The 22,459-nt window shown below is 41.3% G+C and overlaps 2 protein-coding genes across 4 annotated transcripts in view; one reads left to right on the top strand and one right to left on the bottom strand.

Moving 5' to 3' along the window:
* Positions 1-22,459, top strand: part of WASF2 (WASP family member 2) — a 74,844-nt gene that overhangs the window by 25,303 nt on the left and 27,082 nt on the right. The window lies entirely within an intron of this gene.
* LOC113929533 (NADH dehydrogenase [ubiquinone] 1 alpha subcomplex subunit 1-like) lies at positions 17,063-17,275 on the bottom strand. The gene has a single exon (XM_035727138.1). The coding sequence runs from the start codon at positions 17,273-17,275 to the stop codon at positions 17,063-17,065; it is 213 nt and encodes a 70-aa protein (XP_035583031.1).

Genomic DNA, 22,459 nt, shown 5'->3' with positions numbered 1-22,459 from the left:
CAGCGTAATCTGGCCTAGCACCCTAGCCTTCTGGCTCTTAGCTCTATACCATGACCATTTTGTCTTGTTTCCTCTACCTAGTTTCTACGACTGATGGTTTAACTGCATCTGAGCTTCTACTCTAGCTTGTCAGGGGAAGATAGGTTTTGTGGGTCATCACTAGAGGTATAATCAAACCTCATTAATTTGGGCTAATTGGGGTAAGTCCTAGTGAGAGTGTTGTCGTTTTTCTTTAGGTGCAGCTGTTAACTTTGAGTCATACAGAAGCTGAAACTAGGCTAATAGTGTTACCAGGTTATTTTGTTAGGTAGAGGTCCTTGTACCTGGTTTAATGAATAGCTGAGAATGATGTGCAATTTAACGTTAATTGTATGTAAATTAGACTCCTGAAATGCTTAAAAACAGCTCATTAAACATTTCTCCCTGCAATCTTATTTATGCTGTTTTCTTAGCCAGTCTTTTATTTGTTGGAGTGCAGAGGTAAACTTTATTTCAGGTCTGAATTTGTCTCAAGTTGCAAATGTATGCAGCCTATATTAATAAAGGGTTGGCCATAAAGTTCAGAGAATTTTAGAAAGAATATTGAGAAAGTGCAGAGGAAGAGCGTCTAAAAGTCAGACATCTGGCAGTTTCAGCCAACCAGAATGTAACTCCTTGCATTTAAAAGTAAGCTAGAAGTGCTTTTGAGTGGCTAAGAGCTTTCAGAAAGCTTGTTCATTTTGCCTCAAAAGTAGCATCATCCTAGGGCCTCACTCAGAGATAATTGTGTATGTTGAGGGACAGAGGATCCAGGTGTGTGAGGGTTGGCGGTGTTGCCTGTTGGCTCTGTGGCCCAAAGTAAGTTACTTGACCTCTCTGAGCCTTAATTTATTTCTCTATAATGAGGTAACTAAAATTGGGAGTGGTAATACATGTTCTTTTTGCATCACAGACTTCTTGTGAGATTCAAATCAGCTAATCAAATGACATAGTAGATATTTATTGAATTAATGAGAGATGATATGAAAGTGCTTTATTAACCAGAAGCTTTGTATGACCATAAGCATTATTAGAATAATATAGATTAGGGGTGTCTGGGTGGCTCCTTGGGTTAAGCATCTGACTCTTGATTTCAGCTCAGGTCATGGTCTCAGGGTCGTGGGAACTGCACTGGGCGTGGAGCCTGCTTGAGATTCTCTCTCTCTCATTCTTTCTCTTTCTCTCTCTCTCTCTCTCTCTCTCTCTCTCTCTCTCTCTCTCTCTCTCTCGGTGCCTGGGTGGCTCAGTCAGTTAAGTGTCTGCCTTTGGCTCAGGTCATGATCCCAGGGTCCTGGGATTGAGCCACCTCTTCCGGCTCCCTGCTCAGCAGGGAGTCTGCCTCTCCCTCTCCCTCTGCACTCCCCCCTACTTGTGTTCTCTCTCTCTCCCTCTCTCTATCAAATAAATAAATAAAATCTTTAAAAAAAGATTCTCTCTCTCTCTCCCTCTCCCTCTGCTCCCCCGCTCTCGCTCTCCCCCAAATAAATAAATAAATAAAAATAAAACCTTGAAAAAAAGAATAGTATAGATTAGAGGCATTAATACATACAAATGATCAGAAGCATGACAAAAGAAGGAGGAGATTCAAGATGTCTGTCCAGAACTTTACAGCCATTTTACTACAGAGGCATGTAGCCCTCACACCTCAGGAGCCTCTGACAGCATCATGGTTTCATAGCATAATACCACTGCTGATGTGAAGGCCCTGAGTTACCAAGAAAAGGTTAAATTATATTTAGTATATTCTATTTAGGAAATAAACAGTATATTTTACAGAAATTTTCATTAAAACAGCTTCAGAAAGTATAATGCCTAAAGAGTTGTTTCCATTATCTGACACAATTCTACCTTACATAGAGTCTGTCATTCCCTAAAAGCAGCTAACAGTTGTACTGAATGTCAGCAACTGTTGTAACGTCTTTGTGTATATTTACTCCTTTATTTCTCCCAACACTCCCGTGAGCAGATAGTATTATCTACCATTTTACAGATGGGGAAACTGTTATACAAAGAGATTAAGAAACCTGCCTAGGATTTTGGATGGAGATCCTGGGTTGAGGGGGCGAAAGGGCACGTGATGTAATGATCACTGGGTATTACATAAGACTGATGAATCACTAACCTCTATCTCTGAAACCAATAATGCAGTATATGTTAAGTGAATTTAAATTTAAAAAGCTTTTTGGGACAACACTATCTAAAATTTAGATTTGGGGCTGCTGGCTGGCTCAGTTGGTCGAGCACGCGGCTCTTAATCTCAGGGTTGTGAGTTCTATCCCCACATTGGGTGTAGAGATTACATAAAAATAAAAAAAATCTTTAAAAAATAGAATTTAGATATGGACTTTATGTTAGATTATAATATTGTATCATTGGGGCTCCTGGGTGGCGCAGTCGGTTAAGTGTCTGCTTTCGCCCTTTGGCTCAGGTCATGATCCAGGGTCCTAGGATTAAGCCCTGAGTCGAGTCCTTGGGCTCCCTGCTCATCTGCTTCTCTCTCTCCCTCTGCCCCTGCTCACTCTCTCTCTCAAATAAATGAATAAAATCTTAAAAAAAAATAATATCGTATCATTGTTAAATTTCCTGAGATTTGTACTGTAGTTTATTCTTAGGAGATGACTCCCTGAAGCATTTAGAGATAGGGGCACCATGTCTGCAACCTATTGTCAAATGATTTAAAAAATTAGTAATAATAGAAAGTGGGGCGTGAATAAACGTGGTAAAATGTTAATAATTGGTGAACTTAGATGGAGAACTTTAGGGAGTCCTTCATAATCTCCTGCAACTTTTCTCCAAGATTGAAATTATTTCAAAATAAAAAGTAAGCAAAAAAATTTCTTGAGGTCACACAGCTAAAGAGTTTATGTTAGGAGGGCTGAGATTTGAACTCAAGCCATTTGATTCCAGTCCCACTGTGTTTTTAATCACAGTGCTATTCTGCTCTTCTGTTCGTGGTGCTACATGAAATAAGTAAATCTGTACTGAATTTTAGTTGGGACTGTGATTGATTGGATCCTCAACTTTGAGCTGTTTTAGCAGCCCTGCCTCCTGGTTCTTCAAGGACAGAGTGATCATACAATTTATTGTATAAACCAGTTCACTTTTAAGAGCAAAAGGGAATAGTATTAATAATTACTGTGGGACAATTGATGCAAACCAAGAAGAATGGACACCCTAAAAGGATACTGCTTGGCAGATTCCAGTTTTAACAAATGTGACAAGATATGATAATTGCTTCATTGTAATTGAATTTTGTTTACCATGGATTCTAGTTTACACAATATAGACACTTTTTTCTTTGCCAACAAACCTCAGGCCTTCACCTGATGTATTTTCATATTTTCTACTCTCAATTTTGCTAATTCTTTTGCTTCCTTCCAGACCACTTGGGAAATACACTTGTCAAACCCCATTTCCTCCAAGACTGAACAAATACCAATAAGAATTTCTGTAACACTTGTCCAGTTTTTTAAAATATTGGCATTTAAAACCATAAATCTCCAAACATCTTTATTAACGTGATTTCTACAAGGAGAGGGGCTGGTAAAATGCATCTGTATTACTAGATTGGCAGAGAAGTATTACTGTTGTCAACTTCCCATAGATATTTGGAAAAACTTTATTGTATGGTGCTGGAGGCTGTGTTAATGTTAGTTAAAAAGGATTATACCAGTGTAGAATCAGAGGTGGATGTGTTGTCTCATTGATCTGTTTCCTAGGTCGTGTCCATTCCCATTTTTCTAACCATACTTATTTTTCAGTTTCATTGTCCTGGAGCTCTGTCCAATTAAAGATGTTGACCTTCACTAATAGAGGACTAGTATTTTTTGGTCAGTCTCTATAAACAGGCTTTCCAAATTATGCTAGTACAATCTGCTCCGGATTTTATTTTATTTTATTTTTTTATTAAAAATTTTATTTATTTGACAGAGAGAGACACAGTGAGAGAAGGCGCACAAGCAGGGGGGAGTGGGAGAGGGAGAAGCAGGCTTCCCATAGAGCAGAGAGCCCGATGCGGGGCTCGATCCCAGGATCCTGGGATCATGACCTGAGCTCAAGGCAGACGCTTAACAACTGAGCCACCCAGGTGCCCCTGCTCTGGATTTTAAAGATCAAACTATCTCTTTGCTTCTTTTTCCTCAAATAGAATGTATTTAACCAAGTATACCTCCACTAAAGCAGGAGAGGGAAAGACAGTGAGGACATAAAATTTAAATCAGGTAGTTTTCCTTCTAGTTAGCTACTGTAGCATAAGGTTTGGGGAAGGAGTAGGTAAAACAAATGACTAGCATAATTTTTTTAAGCCACTTATTTTTTCTTATATTGTGAGATGTACTTTTATAGTAGCAGTAGTCTTAATAATAACTACATTTTTATTTTTAAAAATAACGTGTATTATATAGTTCAGAGCTGTTAAATTTCTTCTGATTCTTTCATTAAATTTAGTGAATTGCTATATTTAAAGGGATAGATTTTTTTACATCTAATTTAATGAATGAGTGGCCTCTGAAACCAGTTTTTACTTAATTTAAAAGAGGCTTTATTTTAAAGACAACTGCAAGTGTCACTCTGGTCAACCATTCATTAATCAAAATCAGTTAAAATAATAGTGACTTGAATTAGCAATTTTGTATATATATATTTTTAAGATTTTATTTATTTATTTGACAGAGACACAGCGAGAGAAGGAACACAGGCAGAGGGAGTGGGAGAGCCACCCAGGCACCCCTCAATTTTGTGTTTTTTATTTGATATAGGGAAATCAGCAAATACTTTTTTTTTTAAGTATTTATTTATTTGAGAGAGAGAGAATGAGAGCGCGAGAGGGAAGAGGGTCAGAGGGAGAAGCAGACTCCCTGCTGAGCAGGGAGCCCGATGTGGGACTCGACCCCGGGACTCCAGGATCATGACCTGAGCCAAAGGCAGTTACTGAACCAACTGAGCCACCCAGGCGCCCCAATCAGCAAATATTTTTGAGAATACATTGTATATGAAAGGTAATGATCAGCCTGATTCCAACAAGATCCAAAAGAAGCCTATATTCTGGGAACATGGAGATAACGTGAAAATGTTGCAGTATTGTGGAATCTCAGATCTTTATGTCTTGGATCCTTATCTCTGCCATTATTCCATTCTAGCCATTTTATCCTAATAACAATAATGTTTGCCGCTCAGTTTAAGGAATACTATGAATATTATCTTGGTTTATTTTGAAATTTGGATAAAATGGACAAACTCCTAGCAAAAGATAACTTACCAAGATGACTCAAGAAAAAATAGAAAACTGGGGCAACTGGGTGGCTCAGTCATTAAGCGTCTGCCTTTGGCTCAGGTCCTGATCCCAGGGTCCTGGGATCGAGCCCTGCATCGGGCTCCCTGCTCGGCAGGAAGCCTGCTTCTCCCTCTCCCACTCTCCCTGCTTGTGTTCCTCTCTCTCTGTCTCTCTCTGTCAAATAAATAAAATCTTAAAAAAAGGGGGGGACACCTGGGGGGCTCAGTTGGTTGAGTGTCTGCCTTCGGCTCAGGTCATGGTCCTAGAGTCCTGGGATCGAGTCCCGCATCGGGCTCCCTGCTCAGTGGGGAGTCTGCTTCTCCCTCTGACCCTCCCCCCTCTCATGTGCTCTCTCTCTCTCTCATTCTTTCTCTCAAATAAATAAATAAATAAATCTTCAAAAAAAAAAAAAGAAAACCTTTACTATTATAAATTGAAGTTGTAGTTCTCTTCCAGAAAACACCATGCCCAGATGAATTTCAAGATACAGCCTAAGGTTTTATTTATTTTTCTCTTTTTTTTAAAGTTTTTATTTAAATTCCAGTTAGTTTTCATACAGTATAATACTAATTTCAGGTATAGAATTTAGTGATTTGGGCACCTGGGTGGCTCAGTTGGTTGAGCGACTGCCTTCGGCTCAGGTCATGATCCTGGAGTCCCTCGATCGAGTCCCGCGTCGGGCTCCCTGCTCAGCGGGGAGTCTGCTTCTCCCTCTGACCCTCCCCCCTCTCGTGTGCTCTCTCTCTCTCACTCTCTCTCTCAAATAAATAAATAAAATCTTTAAAAAAAAAGAATTTAGTGATTCATCACTTACGTACAACACCCATTGCTCATCACTACAAGTACCCTCCTTAACCCATCACCCATTTAACCCACCCTTTTTTCCCTCCAGCAACCCTCAGTGTGTTAAGAGTCTGTTTCCAGCCTAAAGTTTTAGAATCAGTTATAAATTTCACTTTTCCATGCTATTGGAAACCGTCATTAAGGTGATTGCATAGTTTACATTTTCATTTCTTGGCCTTCCTGACATGGATCTTTATTAAAGGGACCTAGTTGTCCCAGGTTACTCTTCATTAGCTCCCACTCCCTTTCTTCTCTCTTGCCTTTTCTCTCATTTATTCTTCATAGTCAGCAAGAGTCAGAAAGGACTTTCCCATTGTTTAGAGACTTATTTCCTCTGCAGATTCTGCTCATTTTTCTATCCACTTATCCAGTATTTTATGAGGGATTGATGGGGGAAGGAGTGCTGCTCAGCACCTTGGGATTTAAAAGATGGTTCCTTCCCTCAGAGAGCTCACAGTCCATCCCTGTTACAACTGTAATGTGGGCCGGATGCTGCAATGGAGTAATAGAGTGCTGTCAGAGTAGACAAGGGCTTGATTAATTCTTTCTAGGGAACAGGGTCACAGTGGCTTTGTGGAAGCAATTCATTTGAACTGGATAGGGAAGGATTAATAACATTTCAAGAAGCAGAGGGGAAAAAAAACCCAAAACAGATAAAAGGTGGGTATTCCAGGAAGCAGGAAATGTCTTGAATGATCACAGAGGCATGAGAGTACAGGAGGGACTCCGTGGTGAGCAGTGGCTGAAGTGTAAGTACATTGGAAAGCTGTGGCCATAAAGGAGGCTAAAGAAGTATGTCGATGTCAGATACTGAAGGGTTTCTCTCTCAGCCCTCCTTCTTTTTTTAAGATTTTATTTATTTGAGAGAAAGAGAGAGCATGAGCGGGGGAGGGACAGAGGGAGAGGGAGAAGCAGACTCTCTGCTGAGCAGGGAGCACAATGTGGGGCTCGATCCCAGGACCCTGGGACCATGAACTGAGCTGAAGGCAGCCGCTTAACTAACTGAGCCACCCAGGCGACCCATTAGTCTCAGTCCTTCTAAAATCCCTAACTCACCTTCAATTCTCAGAGGAAAAATTCCAGGTTTTTCTCTCTGTCAGTGTCAGTAAGGCTGAGATTTGGTTATACAGTTTTACCTTAGTGCTGAAGGAGACCAGTCTTTATCTGGTTTAATTACTGGGAGGCAGCATTCTGAATGACCTGTAGCTGTTCTAGGCTTTCAGAGATGGTATTTGATCTCGGTGTTTTGGAAAAATAAAAAGTAGCTCCTTCCTACCAAAAGGGTCAGGAATGCTCAGCTTCATTAGCAGTCATCAGGGAAATGCAAATTAAAACTACAATGATACAGGGGCACCTGGGTGGCTCAGATGGTTAAGCATCTGAATTCGGGGGGCGCCTGGGTGGCTCAGTCATTGGGCGTCTGCCTTCGGCTCAGGTCATGATCCCAGGGTCCTTGGATCGAGCCCCGCATCGTGCTCCCTGCTCGGCAGGAAGCCTGCTTCTCCCTCTCCCTCTACTGTTCCCCCTGCTTGTGCTCTCTTGCTCTCTCTGTCAAATAAATAAAATCTTCAAAAACAAAACAAAAATAAAACTACAATGATACACTCTTTTATGTCCATCGGATTGGCAAAAATTAAAGTCTTGACAAAAGATGGCAAGGTATGAAGCAACCAGAACCTGGCAAGCAGAAGTGTAAACCATTTTGGAAAACAATTTGGCATTATCAAAATTGAAGACTTATCTACCCCATGACCCAGCAATTCCACTCCTAGGTGTCTACCCTTAAGAACTCTTACACAGGGATGCCTGGGTGGCTCATTCAGTTGGGTGTCTGCCTTTGGCTTGGGTCATGATCCCAAGATCCTGGGATTGAGTCCCACATTGGGCTCCCTGCTCAATGGAGCCTGCTTCTCCCTCTGCCTGCCACTCCCCCGCACCCCCTGCTTGTGCTCTCTCTTTCTCTCTGATAAATAAATAAAATCTTAAAAAAAAAAAAGAACTCTTACACATATGTACCTGGAGACATGTATAAAAATGTCCATAGCAGCACTGTTGGTGATAGCAAAAATTCCAAACTGGGAGAAATCCCAGTATCTATCATGTTTAGATTGGATAAATAAATCATGGTATAGCCATACAATGGAATACCATGTAACAGTGGAAATGACTAAATTGCAGCTACAGCAGCATGAATGAATTTCAACAGATGATAGACTGAAAGATTATTGAAGAATGTACGTTAGATTCACGTAAAGTTCAGAAACATGGGAAACTAAACTATGTTTAGAGATACAGATATGATAAAACTATAAAGAAAAATGCGGGAATGGTCATCATTTCTGGATAGTGTTATCAGAGTGAAAGGGAAGGAGATAGGTTTGTGGAGAGTCATGCAGGGGACTTTAAAGCTAATGGTGACATTCTTAAACTAGGCGGTAGGTACACTGATATTTGCTATATTATGATTTTTTTTAAGTTTGTTTGCTTGTTTATTTAAGTAATCACTGTACCCAACGTGGGGCTTGAACTCAGCGACCCTGAGATCAAGTTACATGCTCTTCAGACTGAGCCAACCAAGCGCCCCATCATGATTCTTTATACCTTACATGTGTTTTGTTTTGTTTTTTTAATTTTTGTGTCTGTAAATTTTAAAGCATTAAGGTAAGGTTGTTGATATTGGACCTAGTCTGGTATTCCCCCTAGTAATACTTTTACAAACAAATTTTTCAGGATGTAAAGACTGAGGCCCAGAGAGATAAAGTAATTTAATTGTTCAAGAGGGAAAGCTTATCAGTGACATCCTGGTCTCAAACTCTGTACAGAGCACTCTCTGTCACTTTATGTTGCAACTCTCCCATTATGTAGATTCTGTCGATCAATTAGAAGTGCTTCCACTTGGATTACTGCCTCAGTCTTTCACCCCTTCTTGCAGTATGTTCTCCACACTGCTGCCAGAGAGAGCTTTCTAAATGTAAATCTGATCATGTCACTCTCTGGCCTCAATCTTAAATAGTTCCCAATAGCCTTCAGCACACTCCAACTGTTGTTAGTGCAGCATGCAAGGCTCTCTGTGCCTCAGCTCCTGTCTGCCTTATTAGCTTCATCACTCATGACTCCTTGTACTTCAGCCACACCAAGCTATTTGCTGTTCTTGGAACATTGTTTGCCTCTGCACACACTGCTGCCTCCATCTGCAACTTCTTCTCTTAACTAAAGTTTTTGTCCTTTAAGACACTCCCCTTTTTTTTATTTTTTAATTTTTTAATTTTTTTTTTAAGATTTTATTTATTTATTTGACAGAGAGAGACACAGTGAGAGAAAGAACACAAGCAGGGAGAGTGGCAGAGGGAGAAGCAGGCTTCCCGCCGAGCAAGGAGCCCGATGCGGGGCTCGATCCCAGGACCCTGGGATCATGACCTGAGCCAAAGGCAGACGCTTAACGACTGAGCCACCCAGGCGCCCCCCCCCCCCTTTTTTTTTAAATAAAGATACCCTTTCTTAATGACTCTCTGCTCTCAGCCTCACCCAGTCTGAGCTGGATGCCTCCATTAAAACCTTGAACTTAACGTTTATAGTCACACTTATCACAGAATATTTTTGTCCCCTTCAGTTGCTTTCAAGCTTCATGAGGGCAGGGGCATTGTTGAATTTATCCCCAGTGTGTGGCACAGTGCCTGGTATATAAGGTTCATGGAAGGAAGGAAGGAAGGGAGGGAGGAAAAAATAAGTGGATATCATTTTATACAGATCTCACATATAGTTAGAAGTTGTCATTTGTCTGCCAGATTCTCATCAGCTCTATCTGTATTTATAAAGGCAGGAAGGAAGGAAAAGAAAGAAAGGCAGGGAGGCTAGTGGATGGGTAAGTTGGTGGGGACAAAGTATTGGGGGGAGCAAGAAGCTGATTTGCTGGGGAAAGGAAAGTTTCAGAGGCTTATTAACGTTTTAGGCCACATGCCTGGAGATTTTAATGACAGCCTGGATTTCTTTCAAGCCTGGGTATGTGCTGATTTTCATGACTTACCCTATTTTGACCTTCCTTAGCCTTTTTAGAAGTGTGTCTCCTTTGGCTGATAACTCTTACCATTTTTCTCTCTTTACATTAGAAGGTAAGAGCTTTGGGCACCTGGGTGGCTCAGTTGGCTAAGCAACTGCCTTTGGCTCAGGTCGTGATCCTGGAGTGCCGGGATCGAGTCCCGCATCGGCTCCCTGCTCAGCAGTGAGTCTGCTTCTCCCTCGGACCCTCCCCCCTCTCATGCTCTCTCTCTCTCTATTTCATTCTCTCTCTCAAATAAATAGATAAAATCTTAAAAAAAAAAGGTAAGAGCTTTGAGGTACATGAATAAAAGGGAGGTGGCAGATAACTCATGTTGGTTGGGGTGACCTTGTTTTTAATTTTTAAAAATTTTTATTTATCCTTGGTTTTTAATTTTAATTTTTTAAGATTTTATTTATTTATTCGAGAGAGAGAGAGAGAGAGAACATGCACAAGTGGGGGGAGGAGCAGAGGGAGGGGCAGACTCCCCGCTGAGCAGGGAGCCCAATGACTCAGGTCTCCATCCAGGACTCTGGAATCATGACCTGAGCCAAAGGCTAGATGCTCAACTGACTGAGCCACCCAGGTGCCCCGGTTTTTAATTTTTATTTAATTTTTATTTATTTTTATTTTTAAGATTTTAATTTTTTATTTGACAGAGACACAGCGAGAGAGGGAACACAAGCAGGGGGAGTGGGAGAGGGAGAAGCAGGCTTCCCGCCAAGCAGGAGTCCGATGCGGGGCTCGATCCCAGGACCCTGGGATCATGACCTGAGCCGAAGGCAGATGCTTAACGACTGAGCCACCCAGGCGCCCCGCCCCCGGTATTTAATTTTTAATGTCTCCCTCTGCTCTGTACCAGATTAGACCGCAGGTCATTTCCTACAAGAGTGTATGTAGGGGGCTCCTGGGTGGCTCAGTCATTAAGCGTGTGCCTTCAGCTCAGGTCATGATCCCAGGATCCTGGGATCGAGCCCCGCATCGGGCTCCCTGCTTGGCGGGAAGCCTGCTTCTCCCTCTCCCACTCCCCCTGCTTGTGTTCCGTCTCTCGCTGTGTCTCTCTCTGTCAAGTAAATAAATAAAATCTTAAAAAAAAAAGAGAGTATATGTAGATCCTGTCTTGTGATCTGGTGAGCTACGAGGAATCTTAATTCTGAAACAGAGGTTGGACTTGGGCTATTCAAATTGGGTTCTCTTCCCTCAGAAAGCAGTACTATAAGACTGGAGGTCCAGATACCTTCCCTATCCTCACCTTCATGAGGGCCAGAGCACAAGAGCCGCTAACTTCATTCATTTGGTTAATATTTATTGAGCATTCTCTCTGTGCCTAGCATGGTGGTGGGCACTAGGATTAGAGATGATTGATCACCAGCCTTAAGGAATTCAGTCTAGTGGGAGAGCAAGTAAGAAAACCAGTCATTTTAGGGGTGCCTGGGTGGCTCAGTTGTTGGGTGTCTGCCTTCGGCTCAGGTCATGATCCCAGGGTCCTGGGATCGAGGCTCTTATCGGGCTCCCTGCTCTGCGGGAAGCCTGCTTCTCCCTCTCTCTCTCCCTCTCCCCCTGCTTGTATTCCCTCTCTCGCTATGTCTCTCTGTCAAATAAATAAATAAAATCTTTAAAAAAAAAATCAGTCATTTTAATGCAGTTTGGTGGGGATAGGTATGCTCAGGGTGTTATGGAAGTTTAAAGAGTATGTGGGGAGGGGCATCAAGCTCTTTTGGGGCAAGGCATGTCAAGAGACATTTCACTTGAACTCCATTTTGGAAGTCCTTAGAAGTTGTTGAGGGCATGGTGGATGGTCACACTTGAGCAAAAGTATGGAGGCGAGGGAGAGAACATGATGCAATGGGGAGTCATGGGAGGGTCTATGGGACTTCAGGGAAGGGTATGTATATGTGAAGATGTGATAGGAGAGGAGACTGGAGCCATATAAAGGGATCATATTGTGAGTGACCTTTTCTACTTTCCTAAATAAAAGGAATTATCAGTAGAAGTGTTTTCATTCATCCAGTGTTAAATGTTTAGTGTTTCTCTTACTGTTGTCTCTTGAACAACTGAGTTATTATGTTTTATTACTTTGATTTGTTCTTTTTATGATACCTGAATTTGGAGCCCTCTTTCTTTTTATGCTTTAGATGAGTTCGCTTTAGGTACCATCTAGTCAAACCCCACACTCAGGCATTGTGGAATAGATGACGCATTCCTTTTAGGCAGCTTGGAAGTAGGAGGATTTAAGTGACCTTCAAAGACTAATGTCAGGCCCCCATGTCAATGTCACTGCAATTCATGCATGCATGGAGAGTAGGAAAGAGAACTTAATTATGGAGGAGGGGAATCGTAACCCTGCTTGAATGGGTAGTTGAAAGTCCTGGGCCCGCCCCTTAGCCTCAAAAAAGGACTTTCTTACATTTGCTGCCAAAGAGGTCATAGGGAGAGCCCAGATAAATACCATCCTCCCTCTGGGGTGTGTGAGCCAGTCTTATTCTTTTGCTTCCACAGGTGCAGAATAGGTTCACCAAATAGTATTCTGATCTCCATTGAACAGAATTTGGCATCTTATTGTCCTTTTCCAGAAAATCAATCCCTTTAAAGCATGGAACATGGCAATTTTAGGTCAGCAGGCATTTAAAGACACTTTTTAACTTTGAAGTGCTGGCCTAATAAGATATATTTTGTACAAAAATACCAGTGTTACCAAGATGAAACTGGAATCATTTAAATCCTGAAAGGGGCTAAGTTTTAGCTGCTGGTACACCTTTTACCTGTGAAACTACTGGTTGTCTTTTAATGGTGCTGTCCTTCTGGAGGACTGTGGTCATCATCAGGTATCATCTCCATTCCTTCTGTTAACCTTTGGTAACTGTTCAGAATCCATTACAGTGTTCGGAGATGAAGGTACCCACAGTGACCCATGTCACTGTCCTTTCAGACTGTAAAGTAGCTTTCCATAGTTAGCCTGGAAGACAGCAGAAGTCAGCCTTATGTAGTCAGGAACTGCTCCAACGTGGCTACAGTCCGAATGACCAAAGGAGTTAGTCATAGTCACCCTCCTCCGTTTCATTAATTTGTTTTGGGAAGTGGTATCCGTGAGGCAGAGCTGCATCTTTGGTTCATTAATACAGGGTCTGAACAGGAAAATCTATTTCTTTCTCTCTCTCTCTTTTTTTTTAAGATTTTTGTTTATTTATTTATTTATTTGACGGAGACACATCGAGAGAAGGAACACAAGCGGGGGAGTGGGAGAGGGAGAAGCAGGCTTCCTGCAGAGCAAGGAGCCCAACGCAGGGCTTGATCCCAGGACCCCGGGATTGTGACCTGAGCCGAAGGCAGACACTTAACGACTGAGCCACCCAGGCGCACCAGGAAAATCTATTTCAGTGAAATCCTTGAGAGTTGCTGAAAACACATAATGCTTCTTAGTACTTGATTTTTTTTTTAAAGTAATCTCTACGCCCAACATGGGGCTTGAACTTACAGCCTGAGATCAAGAGAGTCTCGTGCTCTACTGACTGAGCCAAGCAGGCACCCTGCTCTTTAGTACTTAAAATAGAGCTTTTCCTTTGGAGGGAAAGTGCTGTACAAACATGGCCCTGGTTGTTAACCTGTACAGCATAAGTACATAGTTATTGCTGTTTCTAAAGTTTAGAAAAAGTTCTGTGTTAATCTAAATAAAGTTTTTTTTTCCTAAATATACATATATTTTTATTTTATTTTATTTTTTTGAGAGAGAGCAAGCACGCGGGGTGGTGGAATGAGAGGGAGAGAGAGAATCCCAGGCAGGCTCCACACCCAGCACCGAGCCCAACACAGGCTCAGTCTCACAACCCTGAGATTATGACCTGAGCTGCAATCAAGAGTCAATTGCCTAACCTACTGAGCCACTCAGGTGACCCTAAATATACATTCATATCTTAAAACAACACTTATTGAGGGGCTCCTGGGTGGCTCATTCGGTTAGGCAACTGACTCTTGATTGCAGCTCAGGTCATAATCTCAGGGTTATGAGATTGAGCCCGTGTTGGGCTCGGTGCTGGGCGTGGAGACTGCTTGGAATTCTCTCTCCCTCTCCCTCTGCCTCCGACACCCCATGTGCGTGCCCTCTCTCTCTCTGTCTCTCTAAAAAACAACAACACTCAGTGATAGATTTTGGTAGGATGTAGAAAAACAAAGTACAATCTTCTTAATTCCTCATCTGTGTAAGCCTTTTCTCTCCATTTTAATAGAAGTTTTTCAGTGCACAGACCGTGGCAGAGCCCATTTTCAAAGCAGTTCATAGAGATTTAGCTTTGCAATTTATTTGCCCTTGGTCACCAAAAGAGTAAAAACCAAAGAACCAGATGGCTGCTGACGGAAATGTAACAGCAAACTTGAAGGGCTAGAGACCAGAGACCAAGGAGAATGCTTGGGGTGGTCTTAGGGAGCTAAGATGGTAGTAACAGAATATAAATTAGGTAATGGAAAATTTAGGCTACTATACCCAAAGACATGCTTCTGACAAATTTTGGCTTGGAATTGTCTTTCTAAGTAAAGCTTCTGTGATTATTGGAATGCCACAGAATTCATCTCTTGGCTTTTTGTCCCAGAAGGCACTAGAAACAGACCCTTTAACATGATTTATGACAGACAAGAAATACCAGTTCAGTTAGGGCAGGTGGTATTTAATTATCCCTCTCTGTGGAGTGGGGCTGTTCTCACTTAAATTGTTTGTAGGTGAAATCACAACAAAGATCCATAAAGTACAGCTTTATATAAATATATTTTTAATTTTTTATTATATTTTTTTAAGATTTTTTTTTTTATTTATTTGACAGAGACACAGCGAGAGAGGAAACACAAGCAGAGGGAGTGGGAGAGGGAGAAGGTTTCCCGCGGAGCAGGGAGCCCGATGTGGGGCTCTATCCCAGGACCTTGGGATCATGACCTGAGCCGAAGGCAGATGCTTAACGACTGAGCCACCCAGGCGCCCCTATAAATATATTTTTTAAAAGAGACATCGGTTTCTTGCATTTTTCTAATGTCAAAGGTTAATTTAAAATATTAATGCTGAAAAGATTAATTTAAGATATTAAATCTAGGCAAGAATACATGTACATATTGTAATTACTTCCTTTTTACAATTAAAGTAATTGGATTATATTTAATGAGCTATTTACATTTAATAATTAAAAAAGACTTATCTTTTCAGTATTCCCCATATGCAGAAAGAGATGGGGAAAACTCACTTCTGATATAATTATCTTTACTTGGGCTAAAAAGGGAAAACAACTATGCTTTTTTGGAAAAAGAAGAATATTATTTTAAAATATACATACACAGTTTAGGAATTACCCATAGGAATGTGTTTTGGTTCATTGTAAAAGAAGATAAAAGATTAGGTGCTTTAAAAAAAAAAAAGTTCCTGAGGACAAGATTTGATGAGCCAAACAGTGCACAGAGAATGAAACTTAAAGTGATTTTCAGGGACCCTGTAGATAAAAGTAACTCGTCAGAAGTGACGGAACCCCAAATGCCTGGCTGTTTGAAAACCGGAGCTTGTTTGAAAAGCAGTAGCATCTGAGCATATTATCTGAGGCTGGCACTTTAAATGAGCCAGTGTTTATGTTGTTTAAAGTGAAAGATGTGAAGCCCCTGAGCAGCTGGCTAAAATTGGGTGTAGAGAGGGAGAAAGCAGTGTGTTATCCTCATTAACACCATTTCAGTTCTAGGGTAAATATGTCAGGAAGGCTTTCTTGTGTTAGCATGCAGTCTTTTTTTCAAGGGAGGAGAAACTAGTCTGGGTTTGGTGGCACTTGTGTATGAGAATGAGAAATCTGAGCATATTTGTCTAACTTCTTGATTTGGGTGTTTTGTGAAGAGTCAGTGTGGTGTCATGGCATAAACTTTTGACATGGATGGACCTGGGTTTAAAAGTTGACTGTGGGGCGCCTGGGTGGCTCAGTTGGTTAAGCGACTGCCTTCGGCTCAGGTCATGATCCTGGAGTCCCGGGATCGAGTCCCGCATCGGGCTCCCTGCTCAGCAGGAGTCTGCTTCTCCCTCTGACCCTCTTTCCTCTCGCGCTCTCTCTCATTCTCTCTTTCTCAAATAAATAAATAAAATCTTTAAAAAAAAAAATAAAAAAATAAAAGTTGACTGCATGGGGCGCCTGGGTGGCTCAGTAGTTAGGCGTCTGCCTTCGGCTCAGGTCATGATCCCAGGGTCCTGGGATCGAGCCCCATGTCACCCCACGTCACCCCACGTTGCCCCTCATCGGGCTGTCTCCTCAGCGGGAACCTGCTTCTCCGTCTCCCACTCCCCCTGCTTGTGTTCCCTCTCTCACTGTCTCTCTGTCAAATACATAAATATCTTTTAAAAAATTAAAAAATAGGGGCGCCTGGGTGGCTCAGTCGTTAAGGGTCTGCCTTAGGTTCAGGTCATGATCCCAGGGTCCTGGGATCGAGCCCCGCATCTGGCTCCCTGCTCAGCGGGAAGCCGGCTTCTCCCTCTCCCACTCCCCCTGCTTGTGTTCCTGCTCTCGCTCTCTCTGTCAAATAAATAAAACCTTTTAAAATTTTTTGGAAAAAAAAAAGATAAAAGCTGACTGTGTGATTTTGACAGTTACAAAACTGCTCTTAGTTTTAGTTCTCTCACCTGTAAAATCAGAACACTAATACTTACCTTACAATACTGTTTTGAGGATTAGAGATATATAAGAAAATGTGAATAAATACTAGGCATGTTTTAGGAATTCAGCAAACATTTATTGAGCACACACTATAGTAATACAAAGTTTTGTTTTGTTTTGTTTTTTACTTTTTTGTTTTTATTATGCACTACATTAATACACTGCATAACCTTCTAGAAGGGGTAGATGAGTATGACTGAGTTATTTTTCATCAATCAGGAAAATGCTTCCTTAATCAATATTCTCCAAACCCTTTGACACATAGTAACGATTAACTCCAGAGACCCGCCTATCTCTTTGCATCAAACTCTGCTGATAAGGGTAATAGGCAACCCTTTTTTCCTTGCCCCCGTTACTGAACCTGTGGATGTATGCCGTGGCTATGCCGGGGATGACCAAGCACACGGCCACGACGCCGATCCCGGGCAGGATCTTGAACCACATCGCAGCGCGGTTGCCAGAGCCAAGCCCCTGCCTGTCCCGCCCGGTAAAGGTGACCTGGCCTCGGCCCCCTTCCCAGTGGGCTCCAGTAATACAAAGTTTTAAGAATCCCGCCCTTAGCTGCTATTGTTACTACTACTTCTGTTAGGTTTCAGAATATTTTGTTTTTCCATTCCTGTAGTCAAAGAATTGTACACTCCAAAAATCAGTACTACAAAATAGAATGTAGTGACTGCCATGAAAGAGGTTCCTAATACCTCTTTGGCACTTTTGGAAAGGGCGAAATGACTTCAGACTAGAAGAGTCAAGGAAGGCTTCTTAGAAGTGGTGACATTTGCCTTGGGCCTTTAAGATGCACGGATTTTTTTTTTTTTTTTTTAAGAAATGCCACAATCCAGATAATAGTCCCTTTGAGACTGTTTTTCTTTCAAAGTACGCAAAGTGAAAATACTGAATTGATTCTTGGCTATGATTTGGAAGACTGATACCCTATATCTTAATCTTTAAAATTGGTATAATATAAGCAGAGGCCATCCATTTCTTTCCCAGCATTTGTCTCCACACTTCCAGAGAGCCTGTCTCAGAAGGTAAGAGACCCACCTACTACTTGGCCTCCACTGAGACCAAAGAAAAGAGGACCAATTAGGAGAGCCCTTTGTGTAGTGTTCAATGCTGTTCAATCTGACCTGCTGTCCTTAAATTATTTCATTACCACTAGGAGGTGAATCCAAACAAACTCAGCATTCCTTTGAATTAATAGTAATGAGAGCTATCAGTTACTGAGTACCTATTGGGTGTTAGACATCCCTCTAGAAGGCTTATATACGTTATCTTATTTTCTCTTTAGGACCATTGTATGAGGTAGGTTTTATTTTTCCCATTGTACAAATGAGGCTCAGAGAGATTAACCAGCATAAAATCATATAACTGGTGGCTCAGGAAATCTTGACTCCCTTGCCGGAACATGCAACTGGGTTCACGAACATATATTGATTTTTGAAGGTGTTCAAAATGAGTAGTAGCTTTAAGAAAAGAACTTTCAGTCATTGTTCTCAATTCTGATCATTCAAAAAATTAATTAAATATGTTATCCAAATATGTTAAATGCTTACAGTGATGGTATTCTACCTGTTTGCAGTGCTTTTTTGTTTGTTTGATTTCAGGACACCTACTTTTTCCTGTTGTTCCTAAAAGTACTCCATAGTATATACTTGAAAATAAATTGAAATTAATCTGACTTTAAGAATTTTGTAATATTTATTATTGAGGGCCTTGCAAAAGTACAGTGGAAATCAACCCTGACCTAAACAGGAAGCACAGGGCTGTGATCCCTGTGAGAAGGAAAATAAAGGAGGTGGGCCCTGTGATTACCCTGGCTTTCTCTCTAGATGTCTCTTCTAACCATGGAGCAGGGAGGGGGATTCCAAGCAGAGCACACTGGTCTTGCTGAACTAAAGAGACAGATTATAGTTCAAGGGAAGCAGAGGCAACTGAAAGCTCTGTGAGTGAGTTCTGGAAAGGGGGAAGAGATAAAGAACTGCCTAGAAATCTCAGAGTCCCCTTGAATCTTTGCTGACCACACACATGACTGGGGTCACACTGAGGGTGACTGGGGAAAGAGTGACCAAGAAGATGTGAGCTAACTGGTTCCCAGATCAGGGAGGTGTTTTGAGTTCCTACCTGCCAGAGTGGAAAGCCCATGGTGCTCACTGAGCACATCCAGTATTGATCGCAGAGGGGCCACATCTTTGCCCTGGGGCTAAAATACCCATAGAGTATAGGTACTCTAGAGCCACCGTAACAAAGCTTAAAAACAAGCCTCACAGGTATCAAACTGAACCAAAAGCAATTAACTGCCTACCAGAATAAAATCCAACCCTTTTGAAACCAAGACAACAATGCTAGAACTCACAACCCCAAGATCAAGAGTTGCATGTTCTCCCAACTGAGCCAGCCAGATGCCCCTAGATGTATTTTTTAAATTAAGTTTTTAATTTTAATTCCAGTATAGTTAACATACAGTGTTATATTAGTTTCAGGTGTATAATATAGCAATTCAACAATTCTATACATTACTCAGGATTCATCATGATAAGTGTACCACTCTTTGTTATATCCAAATCCTGCCCAGATCTTTATTCCAGGAAGTTGTTCAGTCTCTTCAGTTCACAGTGATCTTTTCATCCTTTGTATTGTCATCATTGACTGCATCATTCGTTTGATAACTGAACTTCTATTTATTTGTTGTATTGTTACTTAACTGTGGTTTTATGTCTCCTCAATTAAATTATAAGCTCTTGGAGTCAAGGGACAGATTTATACTTCTTTGTGTCTTTTAGTGTCTACTTGATAAATATTCGTTGATTGGTAAGGGTACTATAATTAACCATTAATACAACCTGAAATTAATAGTTTTGTTTAATGGTTGAGAGAACCACATATAAAACATTTAGTTAAATGCTAGATATGTGTAGAACTAGTACTTCCACTACTACTACTATAACTCCTGCTACAATAATCACTACAACTTTTTTTTTTTTTCCTAAGCAAGCTGTACGTCCAGTGTGGGGTTTGAATTCATGGCCCCAGGATCAAGAGTCACATGCTCTACAAACTGAGTCAGCCAGGCGCCCATCACTATGACTATTATTACAATTATGTTTGTGCCCTGCACTGTGTTAAGTATTTCATACATGGATTATTTCCTTTTTCTTCACAACAACCTTACAAACTAGGAATCATTGTACTGTAACAGATTAGGAAACAGACAGATTCACTGCTGAGGTCCCGAAGCTAAAATCCGGCAGTAGTTAAGTTCAAACCCATTCCCCTGTGTCATGCTGTCCATGCTCTTGCTGTTCTCCAGCACTGCTAATCAGGTTTTGAGGGTTTTGGTAACTGCCTAGTAAACTGAGGTTAGAAAGAAAAGAACAGGTACTTACTTTCCCTCTGCTTAAGGACTTTTCCTTATAAATCCCATCTTTTGAGTGGTGAATAGACCTTGTGAGAGGAAGTAGATGTACAGCTGCCCTTTGCTGCTGACTCTCAGTTGCTGGCGGCTTGGCCCTTAGTGACAGATGAGTGTGTGACACTTTTTCAGGAATGACTTCCTGTTACAGCTGGCAGAATAGAACAGTTGATATGGAATTGCATGGCAGTTTGCACCATAATTCCACTCCCTGGTGTTCAGATGCGGTTGTGATTGCTAGGTCTCTCTCCTTACACTGGTGTATTAACAGTCCCATCCAGGACTGCTGCTTCTGCCTGCTCCATGACCACACGGTGTGTTTGTATGTTGCTCTGAGCTGTCAGCAAAACATTTTGCTGAATCTCCTTTTTTGTTGTTGCTCTGCAACCTTTTTTCCCCTGGCCTTTCTCAGTTGTGTAAAGTCAGTTTCTTTTTTGGCCTTTCCATCCCAGAGAGAAGCTTGAAATATGAAGTGAGGCATCATAGAGATTAAACAAAGAGTTAGGGGTGCCTCGCTGCCTCAGTCGGAAGAGCATGCGACTCTTGATCTCAGGGTTGTGAGTTTGAGCCCCACGCTGGGTGTAGAAATTACTTAAAAATAAAATTTTTAAAAAAATAAAAATAAATAAAATGAATGGTTAGACAGCTGGCAGGATGAAAGGAGACTCAGTGTCTGATATGTGATTCAGCTCTGAATATCTACTTCCTCCCTCTTACTCAAACGTGCCTCTGTATCTAATCAGTGCTTGCTCCAGTGACTTGTCTGTAGGGATCTTAACCTAGTACAGTACTCACTGCTACTTGCAAGAACCAGGAAAGAAAGGTTACACTTAGCCCCATCCTCTTTACCTTTGAGTTAAGGTAGTAAAGTGGGATTAGATATTCTTCCATAAAATCTAACAGTATGTTCCCATATGTAGCACAAGCGCAGGTATTTGGAGAGGAATGGTTTTTGTTTTTGTTTTTTGTTTTTTAAGATTTTATTTATTTGAGAGAGAGAGAGAGAGAGCATGCATCAGCAGGGTGAGTGGCAGGCAGAGGGAGAGGGAGAAGCAGGCTCCCCACCGAGCAGGGAACCTGACGAGGGGCTTGACCCCAGGACCCTGGGACCATGACCCAAGCCGAAGGCAGACCCTTAACCTACCTACTGTTACCCAAGCATCCTTGGAGATCACTCTTTCTGTCTTTGGTGATAAATAAAAAAGGAAGCTTTTATAAATGAAGGATACTTTATTGGGGCTTGTGTCAGTTATTGCCATATTTCTAGTAATCTTGGCTCTAAATGAATTTATTTGTAGAGGTTTGATACTTTTGTGTGTTCGTGTTTATTTTTCAGAGCAGCTTGGTTCTTTTTCTTGTTAAACTCGTGTGATTTTTTTTTTCTTTCCAATTTTTTATTTAAATTCTAGTTAAACTCCTGTGTGAATTTAATGCTGAATTAATGACTATAGCTGAAAGAAATCTGTACTTGAGTACCCACAAATACCAGGGGTAAGATTTCTCCGTTTCTGAGTAAAATCATTCAAAATTTATATGTATTCAATCAGTAAAAGTAAGCCCATTTAGATGGATAGTTTGGAGTATTTCAAGCCATTGCATTTTGATGAATTGGGTATTGCTAGAAATTGGCATTAGATTGGGAATGTGAAATGAACTTTGTAACTGGAAGTCATCAGTGATAACATTGTAGATCCTGTGTATTTTAAGTGGTTACAACAGGGAACTTGGGCCAGGGTAGAGATACAAGAAATATTTTATGTGGGGGCGCCTGGGTGGCTCAGTTGTTAAGCGTCTGCCTTCGGCTCAGGTCATGATCCCAGGGTCCTGGCATCGAGCCCCGCATCGGGCTCCCTGCTCGGCGGAAAGCCTGCTTCTCCCTCTCCCACTCCCCCTGCTTGTGTTCCCTCTCTCGCTGTGTCTCTCTCTGTCAAATAGATAAATAAAATCTTGAAAAAAAAATTTTTATGTGAATAAACCTTTTGTTTAGAGATCAGAATACTTTGCAAACAGAATTTCAGTTTATTTTATTTTCAAAATTTCAGTTTAATAAACATCTTCTGAGCATTTTTTTAGTGCAGCCCAAAGCTGAACTAGAAGAATGAATTGAAATTTTTTCTCCATTTGCCAGTCATCATTAGATTAAGAACTAGAATCCAGGTTTCCAACTCTGCTATTTAAATGTATTTTCTTTGGACAACCAGACGATCACACTGAAAAAG

Source organism: Zalophus californianus, chromosome 4, assembly GCF_009762305.2.
Source record: "Zalophus californianus isolate mZalCal1 chromosome 4, mZalCal1.pri.v2, whole genome shotgun sequence".
Classification (NCBI taxonomy): Eukaryota; Metazoa; Chordata; class Mammalia; order Carnivora; family Otariidae; genus Zalophus; species Zalophus californianus.
Note: the sequence above shows the minus strand (reverse complement) of the source record. Positions and strands in the feature narration are given on the sequence as shown.